General features: G+C 44.7%; 1 protein-coding gene across 1 annotated transcript in view; it reads left to right on the forward strand.

Annotated features, from left to right (window-relative positions):
- TENT4B (terminal nucleotidyltransferase 4B) overlaps positions 1-26,834 on the forward strand; it is a 320,397-nt gene that overhangs the window by 196,979 nt on the left and 96,584 nt on the right. The window contains exons 6-7 of the mRNA XM_069218695.1: positions 14,208-14,336; positions 14,679-14,892. Coding sequence (XP_069074796.1) covers positions 14,208-14,336; positions 14,679-14,892 — 343 coding nt within the window. The remainder of the gene's footprint in view (positions 1-14,207; positions 14,337-14,678; positions 14,893-26,834) is intronic.

Consider the following 26,834-nt stretch of genomic DNA (forward strand, 5'->3'; position numbering starts at 1 on the left):
CACACCTGGGGTATTATGCAGATGCTCTGCACAAGCTGATAGAAATCTCGGATCACTCCCCAGTTGCTGTGAAGTTGCTAGGCCCAGCCCCAATGCATCTGCTACCACCTGGCTGAGTCCTTGGTACTTGAAGGACAAGGATTTTAGGGACCATCTGAGAGAATAGACAGAACACTACTTTCGGGAGAATAATGGTTCAGTTGAATCAGCGTGTGTCTTGCGGGATGCCTAAAAGATGGTATTGCCCCCAGGCCCTGGGGGGGTGGTGAGGAACAACAGGAGCAATATTGGGCACAGTATCAAGACACACTAGCCCTCGAGACGCAGGTTGAGGCTGAGAGGTGGGAAGTCCACAAACCTCCAACACCAAATTTGTCTTAAATGACAGGAACTACAGGAGGTGACAGAATATCACTCCTGAGTTTATGCCCTGGCCACGCAGACACAACTGTCGGGATGTGTGGTACAAAGCCTCCGAACTGCTGACGCTGTTGGACAAGAAGGACAGGGAGCAATCCTGGGTTAGAGAGATTATGGAATCGAACTGAATGCGCTGTGGTTCGAACGCTGACATAGCCAAATCTTTTATAAGATACTATGAGTGGATATATGCATCAGGGACACAGGAAACCCAAGAGGGATGTGGGGAATTCCTGAGAAATAATGAGCTTCTGCGACTGTCTGATGACAACTGGGAGGCCTTGGATGCCAAATTGACAGATGAGGAGGTGGCTCAGGCCTTGCGAAGTCTACATTCGGAGAAGGTGGCAGGTCCAGATAGGTTGCCCTCTGACTAATAAACCGATGAAACCCATGCTAGACATGTTTCTGGAAGCACGAGATAAGGGGTGCCTACCAATGGATCAAAGAACAGAGACCATAATAGTGTTACCAAAAAAGGGGAACCTCCAGAAGAATGTGGCTCGTACAGGTCCATCTCCTTGCTAAATACAGAGGTCAAGGTGCTTGGAAAGGCCTTGGTGGTTAGGTTGCAGAGGGTCGTTAACAAATTAATACATCTGGATCAGTCTGGATTTATGTCACACAGAAGCACTCTCCTCAATTTGAGGCGCCTTTATGGAATTCTGCATGTGATTGATTCACCCACAGTGGACCTGACGGCCCACCTGTCGCTGGACATTAAAATGGCTGTCGATAGCATAGAGTGGCCCTATGCAATTTTACTTTTGTAGCGACTGGGATTCGGAGCTATCTTTTGGAGCTGGATCCGCCTCCTATACAGGAAGCCAATGGCCCATGTTCGTGTTAGGCTACACTCTCCCTGCCTTTTGTTATGCATAGGGGCACGCACCAGGGGTGCACGCTCTCCCCAAAATTGTTTGCCCTAGCACTTGAGCTGCTGGCAGCGTGGGTTCACCAGGATCCCCTGATATGGAGTATCAGGGCATACGGGAGGGGGAGTCAGGGGGGAGGGAGGAACAAATCGGTCTTTACGCAGACAACGTTCTGCTTTGTGTTACCAACCCATGCCAGTCCATAGATACTATTCCTCAAATCTTCTGCATCCTTAGGGATCATTCTGGCTATTGTATCAATTGGGAGAAATCCCTTATATACCCCTTGACTGGGGGTACTCTTGTGCTACCATTGAAATGCCCCACACCAATTGTCTGTGATGGATTTACAAATTTGGGAATGTACATTACCAGGGATTTGGAGGGATTCTCTGAGGCTAACCTCCTCCCACAACTGAACAGGTTGCATAAGGATGTGGACCTATGGCGCGCCCTGTTATTGTCATTAAAGGGGGGGGGGGCTATACAAAATAGTGTTACTCCTGCCGTTTATATATGTCATGCAGAATACACCACACAGGATCCGAGAGGAGGTAGTCCAGAAGATAGAGCAAAAGGTCAGAGTGCTGCTGTGGTATGGGGCAGCCCTCGCATAGCGTTGAGTAAGTTGCAACAAGGGGCATATAAAGGGGTGCCTGGCTGTCCTGGATAGCACTAGGTATTACTGGCCAGCACAACTAGTAGCGGTTAGCAATGGGGTATTCGTAGATCAGGAGGACTTGGAATTCTGAGCGGACAGAGAGGCTTTTGGGAGCGAGGGCTGTGAATTACCACTCTACCAGCGCCCCAGGGGATGTAGAAAGCTTCAGCACACCGAGACTGTTGAGTAAATCTGGAGAGAGGCATCCTGATACCTGGGGCAGAAAAAAAAAACACCCTCACTACCTGAACACCCCTGTGGCACAGTGACTTGCTGAGGGAAGTGGATGGACTAAAAGGCTTAAAAAAATAAACACTGTTGTGCCTCGACCATCTGGGCAATGTTTGGAAGGAAAGGGCATATGTCTTCTTTGTGGATCTTAGGTCAGAGGACAATATGGCTGACCTTGAGCGCTTTCTATATCTTGAGTTCGGCCTCCTCATGGAACTGCTACAGTTAAAAGCAACTTGTTAATTTATAAGAAACTGATGAATAAATCCCCAGTCTGCCTGATTTCCCTCTGGGAGGCTTGGGAAGCGGGTTTGGGAGGGCTGGATGATGGCAACTGGACAGAGCCGATCCAGAGCTCCAGGGAGGTGGCCATTCGTGCTTGTTTCAGATTGATTCAGCTAAGAGTTCTCTATAGGGCATACTATGCTAGGGTACTCCTACACAGAATGGGTCTTGGGATTCCTTGCTGTGTTTGGAACAGTGTGGGCAGCATATGAACTTTTACCATATCCTATGTTCCTGTCCTGAAATTGAACGTTATTGAGAGGGGATGGTAGGATTTGTCCCGGGTGCTTGGGCACGAGGTTCCATTTGATCCTAAAATACTCCTTTTGAACATTAGTGGCGATTAAAGCTGGCCGAAATACCTACAGAAATGGCTGGCCCTGGGAGTAATAGTAGCCAAGCGTAATATTGCAAGAGTTGGGGAGGGGGGTGGCAGAACAAACTTCCAGTGTTGGGGTGTAGAAGACTGACCTGGATTGGTGGATTGGGCCAACCAGGTGATCTATCAGAGTAGAGGGTGCCCAAAGAAATGGGATAAGATATGGGGTAGTTGAAGTGCATAATGAGAGGTAGAGTGGGAGAATAATTAAAGGGGAAGAGATTTGTACAGTGTACCCACAAACCCACTTTTTGCCTGGTTTCTGGATGCAACTTGGACTGGAGTTCACTTTAATCCTCCTAACCTAGTCCCCAGTGCCAGTGTTCATTCCCTAAGGTAGGTGACCCATTGGTCACTACTAGGTACTCCCCTAAATGCCCACTAAACACAGTATTTAGTAGGCACCCCTACACCAGATAATCAGATTCCAAGGACTAAAGAAGACCAGCAACAAAGACGACCCAAGGCTCGAACTGAAGTCCTGCTGCAACAAGCAAAGGTGCCAATAAACTCTGCCTGCTGCTCCTAGGACTCGACAATTGTCGCTGAGGGGTTACTTAGATGTTGGACGGACTCTACAAACCCCGAGAGGACCTCCACTCGTCCCAAATCGCCAAGAATCTCCCTCCAGAGTAAAGCATCACTCCCCTTCAACAGAAGACCAGAGACCCAGTGAAGGCCACTTCACTGACCGGCTGCTGACCAACGAACTGGACTCTGCACCCGGACCAAACTCCAACAGAGAGACTATGAGGACAAACCCTGCAACTATGCTAAATTTGGTGGCACTGTGCCCTCCAGTGGCCAGATAGTGCAGTAGCCCTAGGTACTGGTCACCTGATGTCCAACACCAAGAAGGACAGTCCGTTCCTGACTGTAAAAGGACCAGGAGGAAGCCCCAGTCGAGGGACTTCAGAAACCACTAGGACCTCCCCCAGAGTGCCCCCACTGACCTGCAAGCTACCCTTGTTCGAACTTGTTAATAAAAAGATTTAAAAAAGAAAAGCCTCCACTTCCCTTGTAAACCCTTGTGCATTCCCTTCCACCCCACCCAATAGGGACTCTAAGAAGGTGGACACCGTGGGCAAGAATTTTTTTTTTTTTTCCACCAGACAGGCACTGTGATAGGTGAACACCACGTTCCTTGTGGCCATTACTTCCATCCACTGTGGGATTTGGTTGCACAGGTGCTGCCCATGGTCCCAGTGGAGACCTGGGCCATACTCTCCCAAACTATGGCAGAAGGGGGAGATAAGGCCTAGTTCATGATCAGATATGGGCTGGACATGACCGACTCACTAGGCAGAATATTTTCTGCAGCCGTGGCCTTACGACGCAACGCCTGACTCACAGCAACTGGATTTCAGGGCATGGCCAAACCTCGCTTATGGACATGCCCTTTGATGGCTCCTGTCTCTAGGGAGACAAAGCGAGCTCAATGCTGGACCGCTTCAAGAATAGCAGAGCTATGGTCAGTTCCTTAGGCCTTTCCATGGCCCCCTGCAAACCCCAATCTTCCTTTCGCTCCTTTCAGGGCCACGGAAATGATTTCAAGACAAGTCCACACACTCCCAGCCACCACTGCTCCTAACTTCCCCATCCTCTGCGTGGCCAAAGACTCTGAACCTGCCGACCCCATGGGTTTGTAGTCAGAGTTCGGGCCAGTCCACCACCTCCCAAGCAGAATGTCACCCAGAGCAGCTGCACCTTCCCCCCTAGCAGCCGCATTCTCCAAACCTCTTTAGTTCACCCTTCAACCATCATGGAAAACCTGTTGGAGGCAAGGTATGCGATCACCTGCACCACTGGAGTTAGATACGACAGACTGCTGTGTTCTCCAGATTGTCCAAAGGGGCTATTAACTTCCCTTTGTGACTAGCCCTTCACTCATGCCACCCACTTGTGACAAGAGCATCTCTCCTTACTCTGCCAGGTGATGATGGCTCTGTCTTGGCCAAGGGAGCCATAGAGAAGGTGCAGACACCAGAATTAGGCTGTTGTAATTCCTGCTACTTTCTTGTGCCTAAAAAGGATGGAGACCTTTGGCCCATCCTAGACCTTTGCCCTTAGAAAGGAGAAATTCAGAATGTTCACCCTCACTCAAGTCCTGTCTGGACTTGTGAGACTGGATAGTGGCCTTGGACTTGCATGACACACATTTCCACATCCTATTCTGTCCTGCCTGCCCACAGGCTTTACCTGTAGTTTACAGTGGGTCACAACCAGTTTCAGTTTGCCACGCTCCATTTTGGCCTTACCAGTGCCCCTCTGCTGTTCATCAAGGGGATGGTGGTGGTTGCAGCTCATCTGCGTAGGTCAGGGATACCAGTGTTTCCCTATCTCGATGACTAGCTGTTGAAGGTATGCTCACCCCAGGCAGTCGTCTCTCATCTCCAAACTACGGCAGGCCTCCTGCACTCACGGGGCTTTACTGTCAATGTGCCGAAATCACACCTGACCCCCTCTCAAATGATCCCTTTCATCAAAGCTGTTCTGGATGTGGGGCAGTTTCGGTCTTATCCTCCTGAACAGCGAGTTCAGAATATTCAGGCTATGATACCGATGTTTCAGCCTCTATCCTGGGTTTCAGTGAGACTGACTGAGGCTGTTGGCCTCCTTCATTCTGCTTGTGACACATGCCCACTGGCATATGCAGGCTCTGCATGTGGGACTTGAAGTTGCAGTGGGCCAGCATCAGGGGAATATTTCCAACATATTCTAGGTCTCTGAGGGGAATGTAAAAGATCTGCAGTGGTGGTTAACGAACCTCGATTAGGTCAGCGGCAGACCCATCTCCCTTACCCATTCAGATCTGACAGTGGTGAGATGCATCACTTCTGGGATGGGGTGCCCATCTGGGGTAGGTGGAGATTAGAGGCCCCGGTCTCTGATGGAGTCTGGAATTCACAGCAACCTACTGGACGTTTAGGCGATCTGGCTGGCAATGAAAGCCTTTCTGCACTTCATCAAGGGAAGGCTAGTGCAGATGTTGACGGAAAACATCACCGCCATGTGTTACTGCATCAAACAGGATGAGGTAACATTCCTACCCTTAGCTTGTTCTCCAGTACTTCCCTTCCATCTCATAGGTTTGCTACAGCAAGCTCATGGTAATCCTTAAGGAGGGCTGGGCAGAAGCTAGTTCATTCGTGGGATTATCTAGAATTGCTGCCTTGCTCTAATCTCAAAATACAGTTCTATCTCTGCTACTTAAGGTAACAGTGACTCCATTTCAGCATGTCTTCCTGTGTAGCAATTACAAGGACTACAGTATTAAATCCTTCCGCCTCTAAAATACTGATACCCTCCTTACTCCCCAAAGGGGGCATCCTTGAATCACCTATCAAGTGGACACTTTCTGGTCTGGGCTTAAACAGTTTTACTCTTTCATTTCTGCCACTTCTTCCACTGAGTATAAGTACTTAGTAAAGCCCTCCAGTTAAAGCAGTCACATGCTGTGCCCCTTTAATCACTTGCCCAGCGATTCTAATTATCCCTCAGCGCTTCATGGAACTTTATGGGTGCGTGCCAAGTCTTCTTTGGAGTTTAAGTGTTGTCTTTCTCCAGGGATCTCAACCTCCTCCAAAGCCACTTCTCTCCTCAACAGCACCATTTGGTGTTGCTGGGTTAACTGTCTTTTCTGGTGTTGTCTAGAGAAGTTCTTTTTACTGATATATGCTGGGACTACTACTCAAATTCGAATTGCTTCTGTGTTGCATCTCAGGAAATCGAATCCTCTAGTAGTACACATGTAGTGTCTGCTCCTTATTTAGCCATGCATCTTAAACTCTGAGGAATCTAACCCTGAGACAAAAACCGGAGTCTGAAATTTTAAATCGAAGCATAGATAAAGTGAGTTTTATTAAAATTTGATAAAGCTAGCGAACCCTTCGTTAGTTGTATTTTTTTTTAAGAACTTCATTCTGTGGTTGTAAACGCCCTGCCTAATTATAAATGATGTTGAGAGTTTTGCTAAGTGTAAAAAGGATTATTATTTGATCAGATTTGGAGGATGCAGAGTTTAGACTGCACATGTGCAGCGGACTGTTGAGAGTTTTAAGCAGTGCTTAATTTGTGTAAGAGAGTACCGGTAGCCCTAGCGGCGGTGCCCAAAGCAGTTAAACATCGGTGCAGCAAATATGGTGGTCTTTAATCTGCTACCACTCATGCCCCTTTTTCTCCCTCTTGCAGGTTCCTGCTTGCTGTTTACCAGCTTTGCCGTCTTTTTCTTCCTCCATCTTTCTGATCTGTATGCTTTTCCTTCTCTTGCACTTGGTAAATATCTGATACGGGAAAAATAAATGCCGGGCCCCAAAAATAAGTGTTGATACCCCCAACCAGCAACCACCGGCTCAAATTAAGCACTGGTTTTTAGTGTTGTCTACCTCCGTGGATAGCAGCAGAATTTATCTTATATTTATGGAATGTACTTTAATATCTTCTGCTTAACGCCTTCACTGCCAGGCCCTTTCCCCCTCCTGTGCCGAGCCTTTTTTTGGCTATTTGGGGCAGTTCGCGCTTAGGCCCTCATAACTTTTTGTTCACATAAGCTACCCACGCCAAATTTGGGTCCTTTTTTTCCAACATCCTAGGGATTCTAGAGGTACCCAGACTTTGTGGGTTCCCCAGAAGGAGGCCAAGAAAGTAGCCAAAATACAATGAAAATTTCGGGTTTTTTTCTCAAAAAAATGGGAAAAAGGGGCTGCAGAAGAAGGCTTGTGTTTTTTTCCCCCCTGAAAATGGCATCAACAAAGGGTTTGCGGTGCTAAAATCACCAGCTTCCCAGCTTTCAGGAACAGGCAGACTTGAATCAGAAAACCCAATATTTCAACACAATTTTGGCATTTTACTTGGACATATCCCATTTTTACGATTTTTCTTTGTGCTTTCAGCCTCCTTCCAGTCAGTGACAGATATGGGCGTGAAACCAATGCTGGATCCCAGAAACCTAAACGTTTCTTAAAAGTAGACAGAATTCTGAATTCAGCAAGGGGTAATTTGTGTGAATCCTACAAGGGTTTCCTACAGAAAATAACATCTGAAAAAAAATAATATTGAAATTGAGTTGAAAAAAACAGCAATTGTTCTCTACGTTTTAGTCTGTAACTTTTTCCTGCAATGTCAGACTTTTGAAAGCAATATACCGTTACGCCTGCTGGACTCTTCTGGTTGCAGGGATATATAGGGCTTGTAGGTTGGTCAAGAACCCAAGGTACCCAGAGCCAATAAATGAGCTGCACCCTGCAGTGGGTTTTCATTCTATACCTGGTATACAGCAATTCATTTGCTGAAATATAAAGAGTGAAAAATAGCTATCAAGAAAACCTTTGTATTTCCAAAATGGGCAGTAGATAAGGTGTTGAGGAGCAGTGGTTATTTGCACATCTCTGAATTCCGGGGTGTCCATACTAGCAGGTGAATTACAGGGCATTTCTCAAATAGACGTCTTTTTTTTTTTACACACTCTTAAATTTGGAAGGACAAAATGTAGAGAAAGACAAGGGGCAATAACACTTGTTTTGCTATTCTATGTTCCCCCAAGTCTCCCGATAAAAATGATACCTCACTTGTGTGGGTAGGCCTAGCGCCCGCAACAGGAAATGCCCCAAAACACAACGTGGACACATCCCATTTTTTGACAGAAAACAGATTTTTTTTGCAAAGTGCCTACCTGTAGATTTTGCCCTCTAGCTCAGCCGGCACCTAGGGAAACCTACCAAATCTGTGCATTTTTTTAAAACTAGAGACCTCGGGGAATCCAAGATGGGGTGACTTGTGGGGCTCTGACCAGGTTCTGTTACTCAGAATCCTTTGCAAACCTCAAAATGTGGCTAAAAAAAACACATTTTCCTCACATTTCGGTGACAGAAAGTTCTGGAATCTGAGAGGAGCCACAAATTTCCTTCCACCCAGCGTTCCCCCTAGTCTCCCGATTAAAAATGATGCCTCACTTGTGTGGGTGGGCCAGGTGCCTGAAACAGAATAAGGCCAAAAGCTTGTAGAGATAGAGGGGATAGCACAGCGAGTTGATAAGGACATATTCTTCTTTTATACATCTTTAGGCTGACTCTGTTTTTGGGACCCACACAAGTGAGGTGTCATTTTACTTGGGAGACTGAGGGGGAACGCTGGGGAGTAGAAATGTTGTGCTGGAGCGGTGATCGTACAAACGAAAGTCAGGAAAATATGCTTTTTTAAGCAAATGTTGAGGTTTGCAGGGGAGTCGGTGTAAGAAAATGTTGGGGGATCCACGCAAGCCACACCTCCCTGGACTCCTTGGGGTGTCTAGTTTTACAAAATGTCTGGGTTTGGTAGGTTTCCCTAGATGAAGGCCACACCCAGGACCAAAAACATAGGTGCCCCCTCCCCCCCAAACACAGTTAGTTTTGTAATATATCATTTTGAGGTGTCCACATACGTCTGTGATTGCCAAACACTAAAATTGTGAAAAGAAACGCACTTAGGTTACGTGAAAAAGACCCCTCACCCACCAACCAAGTTGGTGGCATGCTTTATCATCAGGGTCCCACCCGAGGCACCTATCGTGTGACAGGTGTGCTGCGTCGCCTGATTACAGCGGACCAGGTTTTGTCATTTTTACCACACATACTGGTTGGATTTGGTACAAGGGTGAGTGATGGTTCAGTGGATCAAATTTTATTAAGAAGAGATTTCACAAAAATGAAATGCACTGTTAATAACTGAACCAATGACTCAAAGCTCGTGAGCTGTAAAGCCACGGCAAGGCACCAACCGCTTTACAGTCCATTCACACACCTTTCATACATGACATGCACAAGACCATTCACGCCGCCAGCCACGGGCCCAGCACATTACAACACTCGCATCGACAGACAGCGCCACACAAGGGCCCATCACTTACATACGCCCACATGCCTGATACAGCAATCACATCAGCTGATGGGAGTGTGTGGACTGGTGTTTGGCTGGCAGTGTGTTGCAGTAGCCAACAGCAAGTCAATATGTACACTATGTCACTATGTACACCCTCAGCTAAGCCCTATACCACACACAATGGCATCACTATTTTTTTTAATTTTTTTATTTATTTTTTTAAACAAAGAAACCCCTAACGAATTAGAAATAATTACAAAACTACAAACACAAAAGCTCAAACTAAGTACATGACAGAAAAGCTAACCATGAAACTGAACACATGAAAATACAAAACAGACATGAGTTTACACTCGTGGTTGTTCCCAATAATTCTTCTGGGTGTGGTAGTTCTTAAAACAACCACCCACACACAGCCCAGGCTTTGAAGGACAATCTGGGCAGTACATTTGAGTCTCCCTCCGGATACCTCTTTGAAAACACACTCTACATTTCTTAGCTGGAAAGTCTTTTTTGGGTGTGGGAGGAATGTGCTCAGCAAAGTGGCGATCTTTCAATCTAGCCACATCCTCCACCACTGCTTCTCTATGAGCTCTGGCCTGTTCCACCACAACAAAGCTCTCTATCACTGACTCCTGAAATTTCTCAAAATGTCATCTTTGACTCTGGAGACCTATCCTTAAACACAATAAAAGCATTAAAAGTTGCTAAGTGGAAGAGGTGAATTGCTAACTTCTTATACCAAACTTAAGACTTAGGAATAGCAGTATAAGGTTCCAACCTTTGATCAACTCTATCTACACCTCCCATATGCTTATTATAATCTAAAATGCACACAGGTTTGCACACTTCAGCAAGCTGGCCCCAAACAGTCACGGGGAAGTACACTCATCATGGATGGTACTTAACATGTACACATCCCTCCTGTCTGAAAACCTCAAAGCTAGCAGCTCATCATTCCGCAAGGCACTGCACTGTCCCCTCTGAAGTTTTTTACAGACAAGCTCCCTTGGATAGCCTTTACAGTTACAACGAATTGTGCCACAAGTAACAGTGTCCACTCTAAACAATTCCTTGAACAACTGCACTCCAATGTAAAAGTTATCTACATACAAATGGTGACCTTTGTTGAACAGTCATCTACCAAGTTCCCACACGATTTTCTCAGTAACTCCAAAAGTGGTAGGACAACCAGGGGGGTCAATACTGGAATCCCTACCAGTGTAGACATGGAAATTATACACATATCCTGTAGTACTTTCAGACAGCATATACAATTTAATTCCACATCGTGCCCTCTTGCTAGGAATGTACTGCCTAAAAACCAAACGACCCTTGAAGATGACCAAAGACTCGTCCACAGCTATTTCTTTGCCTGGAACATAGACCTCTGAAAACCGATCTACAAAATGATCAAGGACAGGCCTAATCTTAAAAAGACGGTCAGAATCAGGGTGATCTCGTGGCAAGGCTAATGCATTGTCAATTAAATGCAGCATCCTAAGAAGAAGCAAATACCGATTACGACTCGTTGTTGCAGGAAATATAGCTGTTGCCATTAAGGGACTAGTAGACCAACAAGAAGCCAGTGATGGCTTCCCTATCAACCCCATCAAAAGAGTCAAACCTAAAAACCTTTTCATCTCCTCCAAATTTGAGGGAATCCACTGGGCAGCTCTAGAGTGTGGCCTAAGTCTAGCATCGTTGTCCCTCAAATACTGCTCCGCATACTAATAAGTCTGCTCAACAATCTCTTCCAAAAACACATCGTCCACAAATAACTCAAAGAAATTGACAGGCAAAAAGTTCTCAGTATTGACTCTACACCCCGGAGACCAGTAAAGGCAGGCAACTCTGGCTGCTCCATGTTTGGGGCAACCCAGAGTTCAGGTCTTCTAACGGGAAACCTTTCAGCTCCAGGTTGCTGCACTAATGGCACATCAGTGTCCTCCTCTGAAACAGGCGCTTCATCTGCACTGAGTGTGGCTTCCTCATCAGAAGATTCCTCTCCGACAGAAACTTCACTGCCAGAATCTCTCACTTCCTCCTCTGCCTCAGATGCAGAGTCCGTCTCATAATCCTGATCAGACAATGACTCAAAAAGCATACCAACCACCTGCTGAGCGGTCATCCTGCGGCTAACCATGATCTTTCCTACGAAAAGTAACTGGACAAATGCACCATCAACAACCAGCACTGTGTAAGATAAGTAATAAAGTGTAGCTTTATTAGTAAGAGTTATAAACTTAAAAACTATACCGTTCACTTACCTGAAAAAGCTTGAATCACCAGCAACTACTCTGCACAGACACAGCAATCACCAATGATATCCCACTAAAAAGAAAGAAGGAAAAGCAAATTAGAAATAAGACAACACAAATATCATTGTGCACAAATCTAAGGACAATTTCACACAAACCTGCATTTAGTACACCACCTACAAACATGTTGTTCATGCATGGCAACAATACTCCTTTGGAGTAAATTGTTTTTACTTACCTAAAACATGCAACTATGCAAACCGCAGGTCAACCACCGCCAAAACCGCAAGGAGCCACAGCAAAGAAAGCAAAAGCTTTGAACTAGAACAAAAAGGAGGAAATGACAAACATCCTACCATCAAGCATTTAGAAATTGGTGCCTAAGTGGATTCTGCCATAGGGGCAGATGGGCCTACTAAAAAATAGGCCCATCTGCCCCAAGGAGGGCAGAAAATACCTTTAGTAGTGTGTCCCCAGGGGGAGCGACCCTTGCCCAAGGGCCCACCCCCAAACAAAAAACAAACCACACACACACTATCTCTGGTGCCTACGTGGCTTCTGCTCCCCTTGGGCGCAGATGGGCCTAAAAAAAAATAGGCCCATCTGCCCCAAAGGGGGTCCGAAATGGCCAACAGTTCAATGCCCCCCTTGGGGTGGCGCCCCTTGCCCACGGGGACGCCCCCCACATAAATAAACATATTTTTAAAAATCCCTGGCGTTCTAGTGGTTTCTGCCCCCCTTGGGAGCAGATCAGCTTAAAAATAGGCCGATCTGCCCCCAAGGGGGGCAGAAATGGCCACAAGCAACATGCCCCCAAATGGGAGCGACCCTTGCCTAAGGGGCCGCTCCCCGACAGGTAAAAAAATCAAAGTACAACAAAGAAAGACAAAATCCCTGGCATCTAGTGGGCATTCCTGCTGCCCGATCGCAATGCGATCGGGCAGCAGGAATGCTCAGAGACACCGGGGGAAAGGAAAAGCCTTTCCTTTCCCCGGTGCCTCTTTGCCCCAAACCCCCCACCCGCCGGAGGAGAAACTCACCTGTTCTCCACTGATCGCACTGGAAGCAAATGGATTCCAGTGCGACCAGCAGTATGTAATGATGTCAGCGCGCAATCGCGCGCTGACGTCATTACGGGGGTGGTGTGGGTGGTGGTGGGGATGGAATGGGAAGGTCTTCCCCGTCCATCCCCGCCTGGGGGGGGACGGGCTCCGGGCAGAGGACGTAATGGTTACGTCCTCGGCACGGGAGCACTGTGCTGCGGGACTTAACCACAACGTCCGCAGCACAGAAGGGGTTAACCTTCAGTAAATTTGGCCTTTTGTCGGAGTGTCATTTTCAAAATAAGATCAGTCTCTGCTTTTCTGAGAGAACTCTTCAGGCCGCTGATGTTTATCCAAATTAAGCCTTTCCCTTGCATTTCCAGAGGTCATATAGGTTTTTTGTATACAAATTTAAGTTCATTACTAGCATAAATTCTTTTGTCTAGTCCACTGAATTTCCAGAAAGTAATGAGAACCTCATGTTTACTTGACGTTTGCCTATCCCTTTTGTTCTGTAGCTTTGTTCGTGTTGGAATGACAACCTAAATCCAGTCCATCTGTTGGGGGTTCAGTGTCACATTCACCTGCTGTGTGCTATCCGGCATTAATTAAGCGCATGATTGAAATGTTTACTCTGGTGAAAAGCAAAATTGTCTGCATTCTCAGGACCACGTCGACCATCATTAATGTCCTTGTTACTGACTGCTACTTCAAGTTCTTATTTGCTTCATTGGAATGTGGTTATGCCAGGCTTTCTTAGATAACAGTCAGATGCACCCCTACAGTATTGAAGATGCTTTTAGCATGTTTCTGGCTCCTGTGCAGTGAGAAAGTGGTAATCCTGAACACTTAGAGTCCTAATTGTAGCTGCATCTCTCTCATCATGGTCTCTGTCTCTGTGGAAGGTAACTATGTTATGTTTGTAAATTTCTACCCAAACTCTGAAGCCTTTTAATTTATTATGCTCACCAGCAAATATCTACCCCTAGAACCAGCTATATAATTGGTTTATGAAATGTATAGCCCATGCACACGCACTAATATTGTATTGTGTAATGTAGCTTGTCCTGTAATCACACATGCATGTTTAAAAAAATATGTTATCACTTGTTTTCTGCAAGCTTGATAGATCACTCAGGACTGTCATTTTGTTTAGTTGCAAGAAAGTTTATTTTAATTTCTCATCTCTTTATTTAGAAGTATCCTGTGCTACCTTATTTGGTTCTAGTTCTGAAGCAATTCCTCTTGCAGAGAGATCTTAATGAAGTCTTCACGGGTGGAATTGGCTCATATAGTCTTTTTTTGATGGCTGTTAGTTTTTTACAGGTAAGCACTGGTGTAAGTTAACAGTATTATAAGTCACCTTAACAATTGTGCTAATCATAGATATAGAAGGTTTATGGAATATTATGGCTGTATTATCGACAAGTAAACCGCAGTTGCTAAAGATAATTCTGTGGGCTTTTGTAAGGCTAACATATGTGTGACATTTGAGTGAAATTGGGATTTGTTCACTTTAGTGTATTTTTCACTAAATGCACCATAGGTTAAGGCTTGTGAAATTGATGTAATTGAGGGAAAGGGTGGAGGGAGGTGTGGTCTGGGTCCAGAATGCACACAAATTATTTGTGGCATATATTGATGCTGTTTTTTTTCTTTTTCTACTAGTTGCATCCAAGAGACGACGCTTGCAGTCCTGATGCAAATTATGGTGTTCTGCTCATTGAATTTTTTGAGTTATATGGTAAACACTTTAATTATCTAAGGACAGGCATTCAGATCAAGGATGGAGGGTCATATGTGGCAAAAGATGAAGTGCAGAAGAGCATGCAGAATGGTTACAGACCTTCCATGCTGTACATTGAAGATCCATTACAACCAGGTACAGAGCTCCACAGAGTTGATGAATGATTACAAAACTGAACTAAAGTTTTTATACAGAACTGTTTTATATGTTATAATGTGCTTTCCCCTACGTTTTTAACACACCTGCATCTCCTGCTGTTGCACAAGACTAATTTAAAATACTAGATTTTTCTAATTCGGGAAGCTAAACGTGTACATGAAAATAGTTCACGTCTCTGCTTCTTTGAGTTCTAGAAATAAAGAAGTGCTCAAACATATTTCATCTTCCTCTGGGTGTATCTTAACTAACACTTGTTTTGCTATTCTGTGTTCCCCCAAGTATCCCGATAAAAATGGCACCTCACTTGCGTGGGTAGGCCTAATGCTCGCGACAGGAAACGCAACATGGACACATCACATTTTTACATTGAAATCTGACTTGTTTTTTGCAAAGTGCCTAGCTGTAGATTTTGGCCTCTAGCTCAGCCGTCACCTAGGGAAACCTAGCAAACCTTGGCATTTTTTAAATCTAGACACCTAGGGGAATCCAAGATGAGGTGACTTGTGGGGCTCTGACCAGGTTCTGTTACCCAGAATCATTTGCAAACCTCAATTTGGCTAAAAAACCCCATTATCCTCACATTTCGGTGACAGAAAGTTCTGGAATCTGAGAGGAGCCACAAATTTCCTACAGCCCGAGTGACGGCAGCAGTCATCCATCAAGATGCCATCTCTGCTATTGGCTAAACTGTTGCTCTAAAACACTAGCCTACGTAGACAGTCACAAAATCGATGGTGTGTGTGAGATACGTGCAATAGTAGAGGCCACCTTACCTGCGCTTCTTCCCTCAATCAGCACGTTCTTTCAAGACACTCAAAAAACACCTTGTCACATACCATTCGTCAGTCTTTATCACCTCCTGCACCCAGTCCAACAATCATTATTGGTGCTCCCACTCGCTCCTCCTCGGATTCCCTCATTACCACCCAGCAAAAGTGCCCTTCATCTCTCCATAGCCGCCCTCCACCCCGCACATACATTTCATTTGTATTATAGCGCAGGTAATGGCTGACTTTACTAATGTACTCAGCTATTTACATAAAATACAGATTTGCTCTTTGCAGTAGGCATATAAACCTTCTGCACTTCTTTATGGCACTAAAACTGCCACTAGACAAGTCTGACCCTTTTGGAGCAGAAAATAATCACAATACTTACTTGACTTTTTTTATTGCTGCCTAAAAGCTACAGTTGAAAAGCGTCAGTTGAAGTATGTGCATTGCTTTGAAGACGCAAGCTGCAACTGCAAGACAACTGGTGGCAAATATATATATATATATATATATATATATATGTTCGATGGCATGTGTAGCTGCAGATACACATGCTGTGCATTATCCTCCTGCCATCTAGTGTTGGGCTCGGAGTGTTACAAGTTGTTTTTCTTAGAAGAAGTCTTTTCGAGTCACAGGACTGAGTGGCTCCTCCCTTTCGGCTCCATTGCGCATGGGCGTCGACTCCATCTTAGATTGTTTTCTTTCCGCCATCGGGTTCGGACGTGTTCCTCTTCGCTCCGTAATTCGAATCGAGGAAACTTAGAAAATCATTGAAATTCGTCGATATTGTTTGCGTTCGGGACCGGTTTAGTATCATCACATCGGCACCGACAACAAGACCGCTTCAGCGGCCCTTTGGGGCTTCCGCACTTAATCAAAGGCCTGGTCGGCCCGACCACACCCGTCGACAAAGAACCAATGGACCGGACCTCTTTCCGTTTCTGTCCGAAGTGCCACGCCAAGTATCCTTACACAGACCAGCATCGGGTCTGGAACCTGTATTTATCGCCCGAACACAGAGAGGATACTTGTGAGGCCTGCAGAGCGTTTTGATCAAAGAAGACCTTAAGAGATCGACACGCAAGACGGTTACAGATGGCGTCGAAACAGTCACAACATCTCGATGCCGAGGAAGAAGAGATGCGGATATTCATCCAGGGTTCGGACTCTGATGAATCCGACGACGATCGACCACCGATGGCGGCACAAAAAGTGAGTACACGTGCCCCGTCCCACACCCAAGGTCAGGTCAAGAAACAAAAGGCCTCGGGGTCGCCACTGCCGGAAGGCCATGGCTCAACCCACAGAAAAGACGGTGACCAAGTAACATCAGCACCGAAAAAGGCCAAATCAGTGCCGAAGACTTCCGACTCCGGTTGAGAAACCGGCACCGAAAAGAGTTGACATCGAATAATCAAGTCAAGTAAACCTTGAAAAAGCCACTCTGAGCCGAAACCGACAATCTCCATCGGGGTTTCGATACCGAAAAAAACAGCTTTGGAGCTGAAAAAGGCGTCCTACACAGAAGAGCAGGGGCTCTCTCTACAGCTCAAAGAAAAGCACAGATTTGAGCAGAAACTGGATTTAGAAGAGTATGATCAAACTCAGCAAAGGCTAGAAATCCAGAAACATACAGGGAAGATACAAACTATCCCTCCGCTCAAGTCCAAAAGAAAACTGACTTTTCACGAGACTGAGATGCAACCAAAGGCCAAAGTGCTTAGAGAAAGATCACCACCCCACAATTCTCACCACAAACGTCCCCACTTTAATCTCCACAGTTGTCACCAGTGGGTACACCAATGGCACAGTCACCCACACATACTGGGATGACTCAAGACGATGCGGACCCCTGGGATCTATACGATCCACCAGTTTCGGACAATAGTCCACAGTGTTATCCAACAAAACCTTCGCCGCCAGAGGACAGTACGTCCTACACGCAGGTACTGGCCAGAGCGGCAACATTTCACAATGTAACAATGCACTCAGAACCAGTGGAAGATGACTTCCTGTTTAACACTCTGGCATCCACGCATGCATCGTATCAAAGCCTGCCAATGTTACCGGGCATGCTTAAACATGCACAACCGGTTTTCCAAGAACCAGTGAAAGGGAGAGCAATCACGCCAAGGGTCGAGAAGAAATATAAACCGCCCCCGTCAGACCCTGTGTTTATTACACAACAGCTCCCTCCGGGCTCAGTGGTTGTGGGGGCTGCAAGAAAATGGGCTAATTCGCAGTCATCAGGGGATGCGCCACCCCCTGATACGGAAAGTCGTAAATTCGACGCAGCTGGGAAAAGAGTGGCATCGCAAGCAGCCAATCAGTGGCGAATTGCCAACTCACAAGCCCTCCTTGCCCGCTACGACCGAGCACACTGGGACGAGATGCAAGACTTATTCCAGCACCTCCCCAAAGAGCATCAAAAACGTGCCCAACAAGTGGTTGAAGAGGGACAGGCCATATCAAATAACCAGATCCGCTCTGCAATAGAATCTGCTGATACAGCGGCACGAACTGTAAATACAGCAGTAACAATCAGAAGGCATGCATGGCTGCGGAGTTCTGGGTTTACACCAGAGAGACAGCAAGCAGTATTGAATATGCCATTTAATCAACATCAACTATTCGGTCCGGAAGTGGATACCGCAATAGAAAAAATGAAAAAGGACACGGACACGGCCAAAGCCATGGGTGCGCTCTACTCCTCTCAATACAGGGGAACATTTAGGAAACCACAATTTGGGGGAGGGGGAGAGGGTTTAGACAGCAACCCTCAGAACCATCCACCTCCCAAACAAAACCCACTTACCAATCTCAGTACCAGAGAGGGGGTTTTGTGGTTCCTACAGAGGACAGTTCCCAAGAGGAAGAGGGAAATTCCAGCCTGCCAAGCAGACCCCTGGTAGCGAGCAGTGACTTCAATGTCACACTTCCCCAACACATATCACCAGTGGGGGGGAGATTAACAAAATACCACCACAATTGGACACACATTACCACAGACATGTAGGTTCTATCAATTATCCAACATAGTTACTGCATAGAGTTCACAAGATTCCCTCCAGATGTTCCTCCAAGAACACACAGAATGTCAATACAACACTTAGACCTATTACAAATAGAATTCCAAGCACTACTAGCAAAAGAAGCCATAGAACTGGTACCTTATCACCAGAGAGGAACAGGGGTTTACTCCCTGTATTTCCTCATCTCAAAGAAAGACAAAACGTTAAGGCCTATTTTAGATCTCAGAACACTGAATCTCTTCATCAAATCAGATCATTTCCACATGGTAACACTACAGGATGTAGTCCATTTACTGAAACAAGGAGAATACATGACAACACTGGATCTAAAGGATGCATATTTTCACATACCCATCCATCCATCCATCCATCCATCTCACAGGAAATACTTCTAGTTTGTAATACAAGGCAAACATTACCAATTCAAAGTGTTGCCATTCGGAATAACATAACAATAACAACGGCCCCCAGGGTATTTACAAAATGCCTAGCTGTAGTAGCAGCTCATATATGGAGAAATCACATGCACGTATTCCCGTATCTAGACGATTGGCTAATAAAAGCCAACACTGAACAACAATGTCAAAATCACACGCAATATGTAATAGATACTGTGCACAAACTAGGGTTTTCTATAAATTACCAAAAATCACATTTACAACCATCCCAAATACAGCAATACTTGGGAGCAACACTCAACACACAAAGAGCAATTGCCACTCCAAGTCCACAAAGAGTCCAGTCGTTTCAAACTATAAAATCAAGCATGCAATCAAACCAACAATACACAGTCAGGTTTGTGATGAAACTACTAGGCACGATGTCCTCATGCATAGCTATTGTCCCAAACGCAAGACTACACATGTGGCCCTTACAACAGTGCCTAGCAAAACAATGGACGCAGGCACAGGGTCAACTCCAAGATCTAGTGTTGATAGACCGCCAAACGCACTCTTCGCTTCAATGGTGGAACCCTGTAAATTTAAACAAAGGGCAGCCTTTTCAAGACCCAGTACCTCACGCCATTATCACAACAGACGCCTCCATGATTGGGTGGGGAGCACACCTCAACAATCACAGCATACAAGGTCAATGGGACAGTCAACAAAAACAACTTCACATAAATCATTTAGAACTTCTATCAGTCTTTCTAGCACTAAAAGCCTTTCAGCCCCTTCTAGCCCACAAACATATCCTTGGCAAGACAGACAATATGACAACAATGTATTATTTAAACAAACATGGGGGGACGCAGTCATCACAACTGTGTATCCTAGCGCAAACAAATTGGCACTGGGCAATTCACAACAACAATCGCCTGATAGCACAATATATACTAGGCATTCACAATCAGCTAGCTGACAATCTCAGTCGAGATCACCAACAGTCTCACGAATGGGAAATACATCCCCCAAATTCTAAAAGATCCCTTCTACCACTGGGGGACACCAAACCTAGATCTGTATGCAACAAAAGAAAACGCAAAATGCCAAAACTTCGCGTCCAGATACCCACACCCTCATTCCAAGGGCAATGCTCTATGGATCAGCTGGTCAGAGATATTTGCTTACGCTTTTCCCCCCTCTCATTCCTTTTCTGGTCAACAAACTGAGTCAAAACAAACTCAAACTAATACTCCTAGCACCAACGTGGGCTCGCCAACCATGGTACACCACACTATTGGACTTCTCGGTAGTACTGCACATCAAACTACCAAACAGACCAGATCTGTTAACACAACACAAAAAACAGATCAGGCACCCGAATCTAGCATCGCTCAACCTAGCAATCTGGCTCCTGAAATCTTAGAATTTGGATATCTAAACCTCTCAAAAGAGTGTATGGAGGTCATTAAACAAGCAAGAAAACCCACAACAAGGTATTGTTATGCTAATAAATGGAAAAGGTTTGTTTTCTACTGCCAGCCTAATCAAATTACGCCGCTAAACGCCTCCATACAAAACATTGTAAGTTATTTACTACACTTCCAAAAAGCAAATCTTGCTTTTTCTTCCATTAAAATCCATCTCACTGCAATATCTGCTTATTTGCAGATTACACATACAAAATTGCTTTTTAGAATCCCAGTGATCAAAGCCTTTATGGAGGGACTAAAAAGAATCATACTCCCAAGAACACCACCAGTACCTTCGTGGAACCTTAATATCGTACTACCACGACTCATGGATCCACCATTTGAACCCATGCATTCTTGTCAAATCCAATTCTTGACTTGGAAAGTAGCCTTTCTAATAGCCATCACTTCTCTACGAAGAGTTAGCGAAATACAGGCATTCACTATCCAAGAACCCTTTATACAGATACGTAAACATAGTGGTTCTCCATACAAATCCAAATTTTTTTACCAAAAGTCATATCACCGTTTCATCTAAACCAAACTGTGGAACTCTTCTTTCCACAACCAGAATCAGTAGCAGAAAGGGCACTGCATACATTAGACATTAAAAGAGCGCTAATGTATTACATTGACAGAACAAAAAAATTTCAAAAAACAAAACAATTATTCGTAGCGTTCCAAAAACAAGGCATTGCCAGATGGATAGTGAAATGTATTCAGACCTATTACCTTAAAGCTAAAAGAAAATTACCCATTACACCAAGGGCACATTCCACTAGGAAAAAAAGGCGCCACAATGGCTTTTCTTGGTAATATACCAATGACAGAGATTTGTAAGGCAGCCACCCGGTCTACATTCCATACATTCACTAAGCATTATTGTGTAGATGTGTTAGCAACACAACAAGCCACAGTAGGACAGGCTGTACTGAGAACATTATTTCAGACAACTACAACTCCTACAGGCTGACCACCGCTTTTGGGGAGACTACTGCTTTGTAGTCTATGCCCAGCATGTGTATCTGCAGCTACACATGCCATCGAACGGAAAATGTCACTTACCCAGTGTACATCTGTTCGTGGCATGTTGTGCTGCAGATTCACATACGCCCTCCCACCTCCCCGGGAGCCTGTAGCCGTTTTAGTTGCATGTAAATTGTAAATATGTAAATAAATATTTCTTTAATACACAGTATGTACATACATTTCTACTCCATTGCATGGGCACCTCTAGTATCCTTACTTTACCAACTCCTACCTCACCCTTTGCGGGGAAAACAATCTAAGATGGAGTCGACGCCCATGCGCAATGGAGCCGCAAGGGAGGAGCCACTTGATCCCGTGACTCGAAAAGACTTCTTCGAAGAAAAACAACTTGTAACACTCTTGTAACAAGGCTTATGTATACCTACATCAAATCAGATCACTTTCACATGGTGACATTGCAGGACGTAATCCCATTGCTCAAACAACAAGACCACATGACAACACTAGACCTAAAGGATGCATACTTCCATATACCGATACATCCTTCACACAGAAAGTACCTAAGGTTTGTATTCCAAGGGGTACATTACCAATTCAAAGTGTTGCCATTTGGGATAACAACTGCGCCAAGAGTTTTTACAAAATGCCTGGCAGTAGTAGCTGCGCATATCAGAAGACAGCAAATACACGTGTTCCTGTACCTAGACGATTGGTTAATCAAAACACGCAAGAACGGTGTTCACAACACACAAAGTATGTCATCGAAACCCTCCACAAACTAGGTTTCTCACTCAACTACACAGTCACACCTTCAGCTGTGTCAAACACAGCAATACTTAGGGGTGACAATCAACACAACAAAAGGGGTTGCCACTCCAAGTCCACAAAGGGTACAAGCATTTCACAATGTAATACAGGCCATGTATCCAAAACAAAAAATACAGGTCAAGATGGTGATGAAACTACTAGGCATGATGTCCTCATGCATAGCCATTGTCGTCCCAAACGCCAGATTGCACATGCGGCCCTTACAACAGTGCCTAGCATCACAATGGTCACAGGCACAGGGTCAACTTCTAGATCTAGTGTTGATAGACCGCCAAACATACACCTCGCTTCTATGGTGGAACAATATAAATTTAAACCAAGGGCGGCCTTTCCAAGACCCAGTGCCTCAATACGTAATAACTACAGATGCCTCCATGATAGGGTGGGGAGCACACCTCAATCAACACAGCATCCAGGGACAATGGGACACTCAGCAAAGACAGTTTCACATAAATCACTTAGAACTACTGGCAGTATTTCTAGCGATAAAAGCATTTCAACCCATAATAAGCCACAAACACATCCTTGTCAAAACAGACAACATGACAACGATGTATTATCTGAACAAACAGGGAGGAACACACTCAACACAGTTGTGTCTCCTGGCACAGAGAATATGGCATTGGGCGATTCACAACCACATTCGCCAAATAGCACAGTTTATTCCAGGGATTCAGAATCAGTTAGCAGACAATCTCTCTCGGGATCACCAACAGATCCACGAATGGGAGATTCACCCCCAAATACTAAACACTTACTTCCAAAGATGGGAAACACCACAAATAGACCTATTTGCAACAAAAGAAAACGCAAAATGCCAAAACTTCGCATCCAGATACCCACAGGATCAGTCTCAGGGCAATGCGTTATGGATGAGTTGGTCAGGGATATTTGTATACGCTTTTCCCCCTCCCCCTCTCCTACCATATCTGGTAAACAAATTGAGTCAAAACAAACTCAAACTCATACTAATAGCACCAACTTGGGCAAGACAACCGTGGTACACAACACTACTAGACCTCTAAGTAGTGTCTCATGTCAAACTACCAAACAAACCAGATCTGTTAACTCAACACAAACAACAGATCAGACACCCAAATCCAGCATCGCTGAATCTAGCAATTTGGCTCCTGAAATCTTAGAATTCGGACACTTAGACCTTACACAGGAATGTATGGAGGTCATAAAACAAGCTAGGAAACCAACCACTAGACATTGCTATGCAAATAAGTGGAAAAGGTTTGTTTATTATTGCCATAATAATCAAATCCAGCCATTACACGCATCTGCTAAAGACATTGTAAGCTACTTACTACATTTGCAAAAGTCAAAGCTAGCTTTTTCATCCATTAAAATACATCTTACCGCAATTTCAGCTTATCTGCAAATTACGCACTCAACTTCTTTTTTTAGGATACCAGTCATAAAAGCGTTTATGGAAGGCCTAAGGAGAATTATACCACCAAGAACACCACCAGTTCCTTCGTGTAACCTCAACATTGTCTTAACTCGACTCATGGGTCCACCTTTCGAACCTATGAACTCATGTGAAATGCAGTACTTAACATGGAAAGGTGCATTTCTAATTGCTATCACATCTCTAAGAAGAGTAAGTGAGATATAAGCATTTACCATACAAGAACCATTTATTCAGATACACAAGCATAAAGTAGTCTTACGAACAAATCCTAAATGCTTACCAAAAGTCATATCACCGTTCCACTTGAATCAAGCAGTAGAACTTCCAGTGTTCTTCCCAGAGCCAGATTCGGTAGCTGAAAGAGCACTACATACATTAGACATCAAAAGAGCGTTAATGTACTACATTGACAGAACAAAACAAATTCGGAAAACAAAACCATTATTTATTTATTTCAAAAAACCTCATACAGGAAATCCAATTTCAAAACAAGGCATTGCTAGATGGATAGTTAAGTGCATTCAAACTTGTTATCTCAAAGCAAAAAGAGAACTGCCTATTACACCAAAGGCACACTCGACTAGAAAGAAAGGTGCTACCATGGCCTTTCTAGGAAATATTCCAATGACTGAAATATGTAAGGTAGCCACATGGTCTACACCTCATACGTTTACCAAACACTACTGCGTGGATGTGTTAATGGCACAACAAGCCACAGTAGGCCAAGCAGTACTACGAAAATTGTTTCAAACAACTTCAACTCCTACAGGCTGAACCACCGCTTTTGGGGAGATAACTGCTTACTAGTCTATGCAAAGCATGTGTATCTGCAGCTACACATGCCATCGAACGGAAAATGTCACTTACCCAGTGTACAGCTGTTCGTGGCATGAGTCGCTGCAGATTCACATGCGCTCACCCGCCTCCCCGGGAGCCTGTAGCCGTTTCGAAGTTGATCTTGAACATTTGTAAATTTTTAAATATATAACTTTACACTACATTATGTACATACATATTCACTCCATTGCAAGGGCACTATTACTATAATACACAACTCCTACCTCACCCTCTGCGAGGAAAACAATCTAAGATGGAGTCGACGCCCATGCGCAATGGAGCCGAAATGGGAGGAGTCCCTCGATATCATATATATATATATATATATATATATATATATATTTATATATATATATATATATATATATATATATATATATATAATTAGTTGTTGTATGGTTTCCTTGGGGGCAAAAATGGCCCCCAGGGAAACCCTACAACAACAAAACAAAAAAAATTGCCCCCGGCCCATTTTTTTTTTTTTGTTTTTTAATTTAGCCCCTGGGGGACACCTACTTTTTTTTTTTTTTTTAATATGCCCCCCCCCCCCCCCCCCCCCCCCCCCTCCAAATTAAATCCCTGGTGCCTAGTGGTGTTTCGGGGGCCAGAAAACACTTTCAGGAAGGCCTCGTAAGAAAGGGTAGAACGTGGGGAAGGCCGTTTGTGGCCGTTTTCCCTACTGGAGCAGGAAGCGGCCGCAAGGCGGCTTCCTGCTCCGATGGGGAAATCCACAAAGTGATGTTAGCGCGCCTCGCAGCGCGCTGATGTCACAAAGGGGCGGTTGGGGGGTGGGGAGCGGGGGGAGACACGGAAAAACTTCCTTGTCTCCCGGGGAATAAAAAAAAAATCGCACCCGAGGATTTATTAACCCCCTCCCTGGTGTCGGCCAAGGGGTTAATAAATGTGCTCTATAAATTACTTACTGTCTCAGAATAAAAATTGTTTTAACGCCTGTGGATCTTTATGCATTAAGAGGCACAAGAAAGGTACAGAAAAGAAATTGAAAAAATTAAAAAGAAAAATGAAGTGTCCAAACAATAATTCCATTAGCTGGTCCTACTATCCATTGAGCATAATACTATTAATTTTAAACATGAAAACTGTCTGCAAATAACTTCTCCTCTTTCTTAAAAATCCTGATTCCTTGTACTAACAAGGAAGACTTAAAAGCCGTATTTAGCTACCAAAATGTTGATATTTTTAAATAAAGGGTGTCTTAAGCGATAGAGAGGATAGATAATGAAAAATTTCCTAGCTATCATAACGGAAAGTTTCAATTCTATTAAGGACTCTGAAGTGAGGATTAGGCTTCACTTTCTCCACTTTATTCCATCCAGCAGACATTGAAAGATTAAAAACACAAACTACATTTCCCAAAGGCACCAGGGAAAACAAACATCAACATGACCAATCAGGTTGCGTCCATCCCTTCAACTGCTCCTGAGGACGCTCTGTCCTCTTTCTTCCCTGCTCCAGCAGCTTGAGAGAAGTGTAGATTGAATATTTTGGTGCATTTAAGTGTTATTGTTGGCAGTAATAGCTGTTAGACACTTTTTGTTTGGTTGTTTAGCGGTTAACTGTTAATCACTTTGCTGTTTTCCTTACAGCACGGTGGCAGGATCTTTTTCGCCCCTTCCCAGCCATTTCAGTTACTACCAGCTCTCAGTGCTTTGCGGTCTTCCAACCACCAGGGGAACCGCGCTTGTCAATAACATGCTATGCCCATTTATTAAAACACTCCACGCCCCCTGCACGTCATTCACAGTCTAAGGCTAGGTGAGAAGCACGGGCACAACATTCTTCTCGGGGGCTGAGCTTCAATATTAACATTGCGATTAACGTAGAGAGCCACTGTCTGGAAGCAGAACACCTGTTTTTTACAGGTAGGATCTTGATAAAAGCGGGACTCGCTCAGACAACAATAAATCCCTTAGATCATAAGGGTGGATCGACTAGTCCCAGGCCTTGCAGGGCTCGATCAGTTAACTCTCAGGGGTAAAATCTACAGGGGACTCCCCCATCCTATTAATCCCCTTACCTGTCTGTGAAACTCTGTATGGAGAACCTGAATGATTACTGTGAGGAAGAGGAGGTTACTTACCTCTCTATTGATGATCATTTTTGCCAACTAATGGATATCAGCAACTCCTGGCCCAGTGCCAAAAACCCCTTGACTCGAG

The sequence above is a fragment of the Pleurodeles waltl genome, chromosome 12, assembly GCF_031143425.1.
Source record: "Pleurodeles waltl isolate 20211129_DDA chromosome 12, aPleWal1.hap1.20221129, whole genome shotgun sequence".
In the NCBI taxonomy this organism is placed as follows: Eukaryota; Metazoa; Chordata; class Amphibia; order Caudata; family Salamandridae; genus Pleurodeles; species Pleurodeles waltl.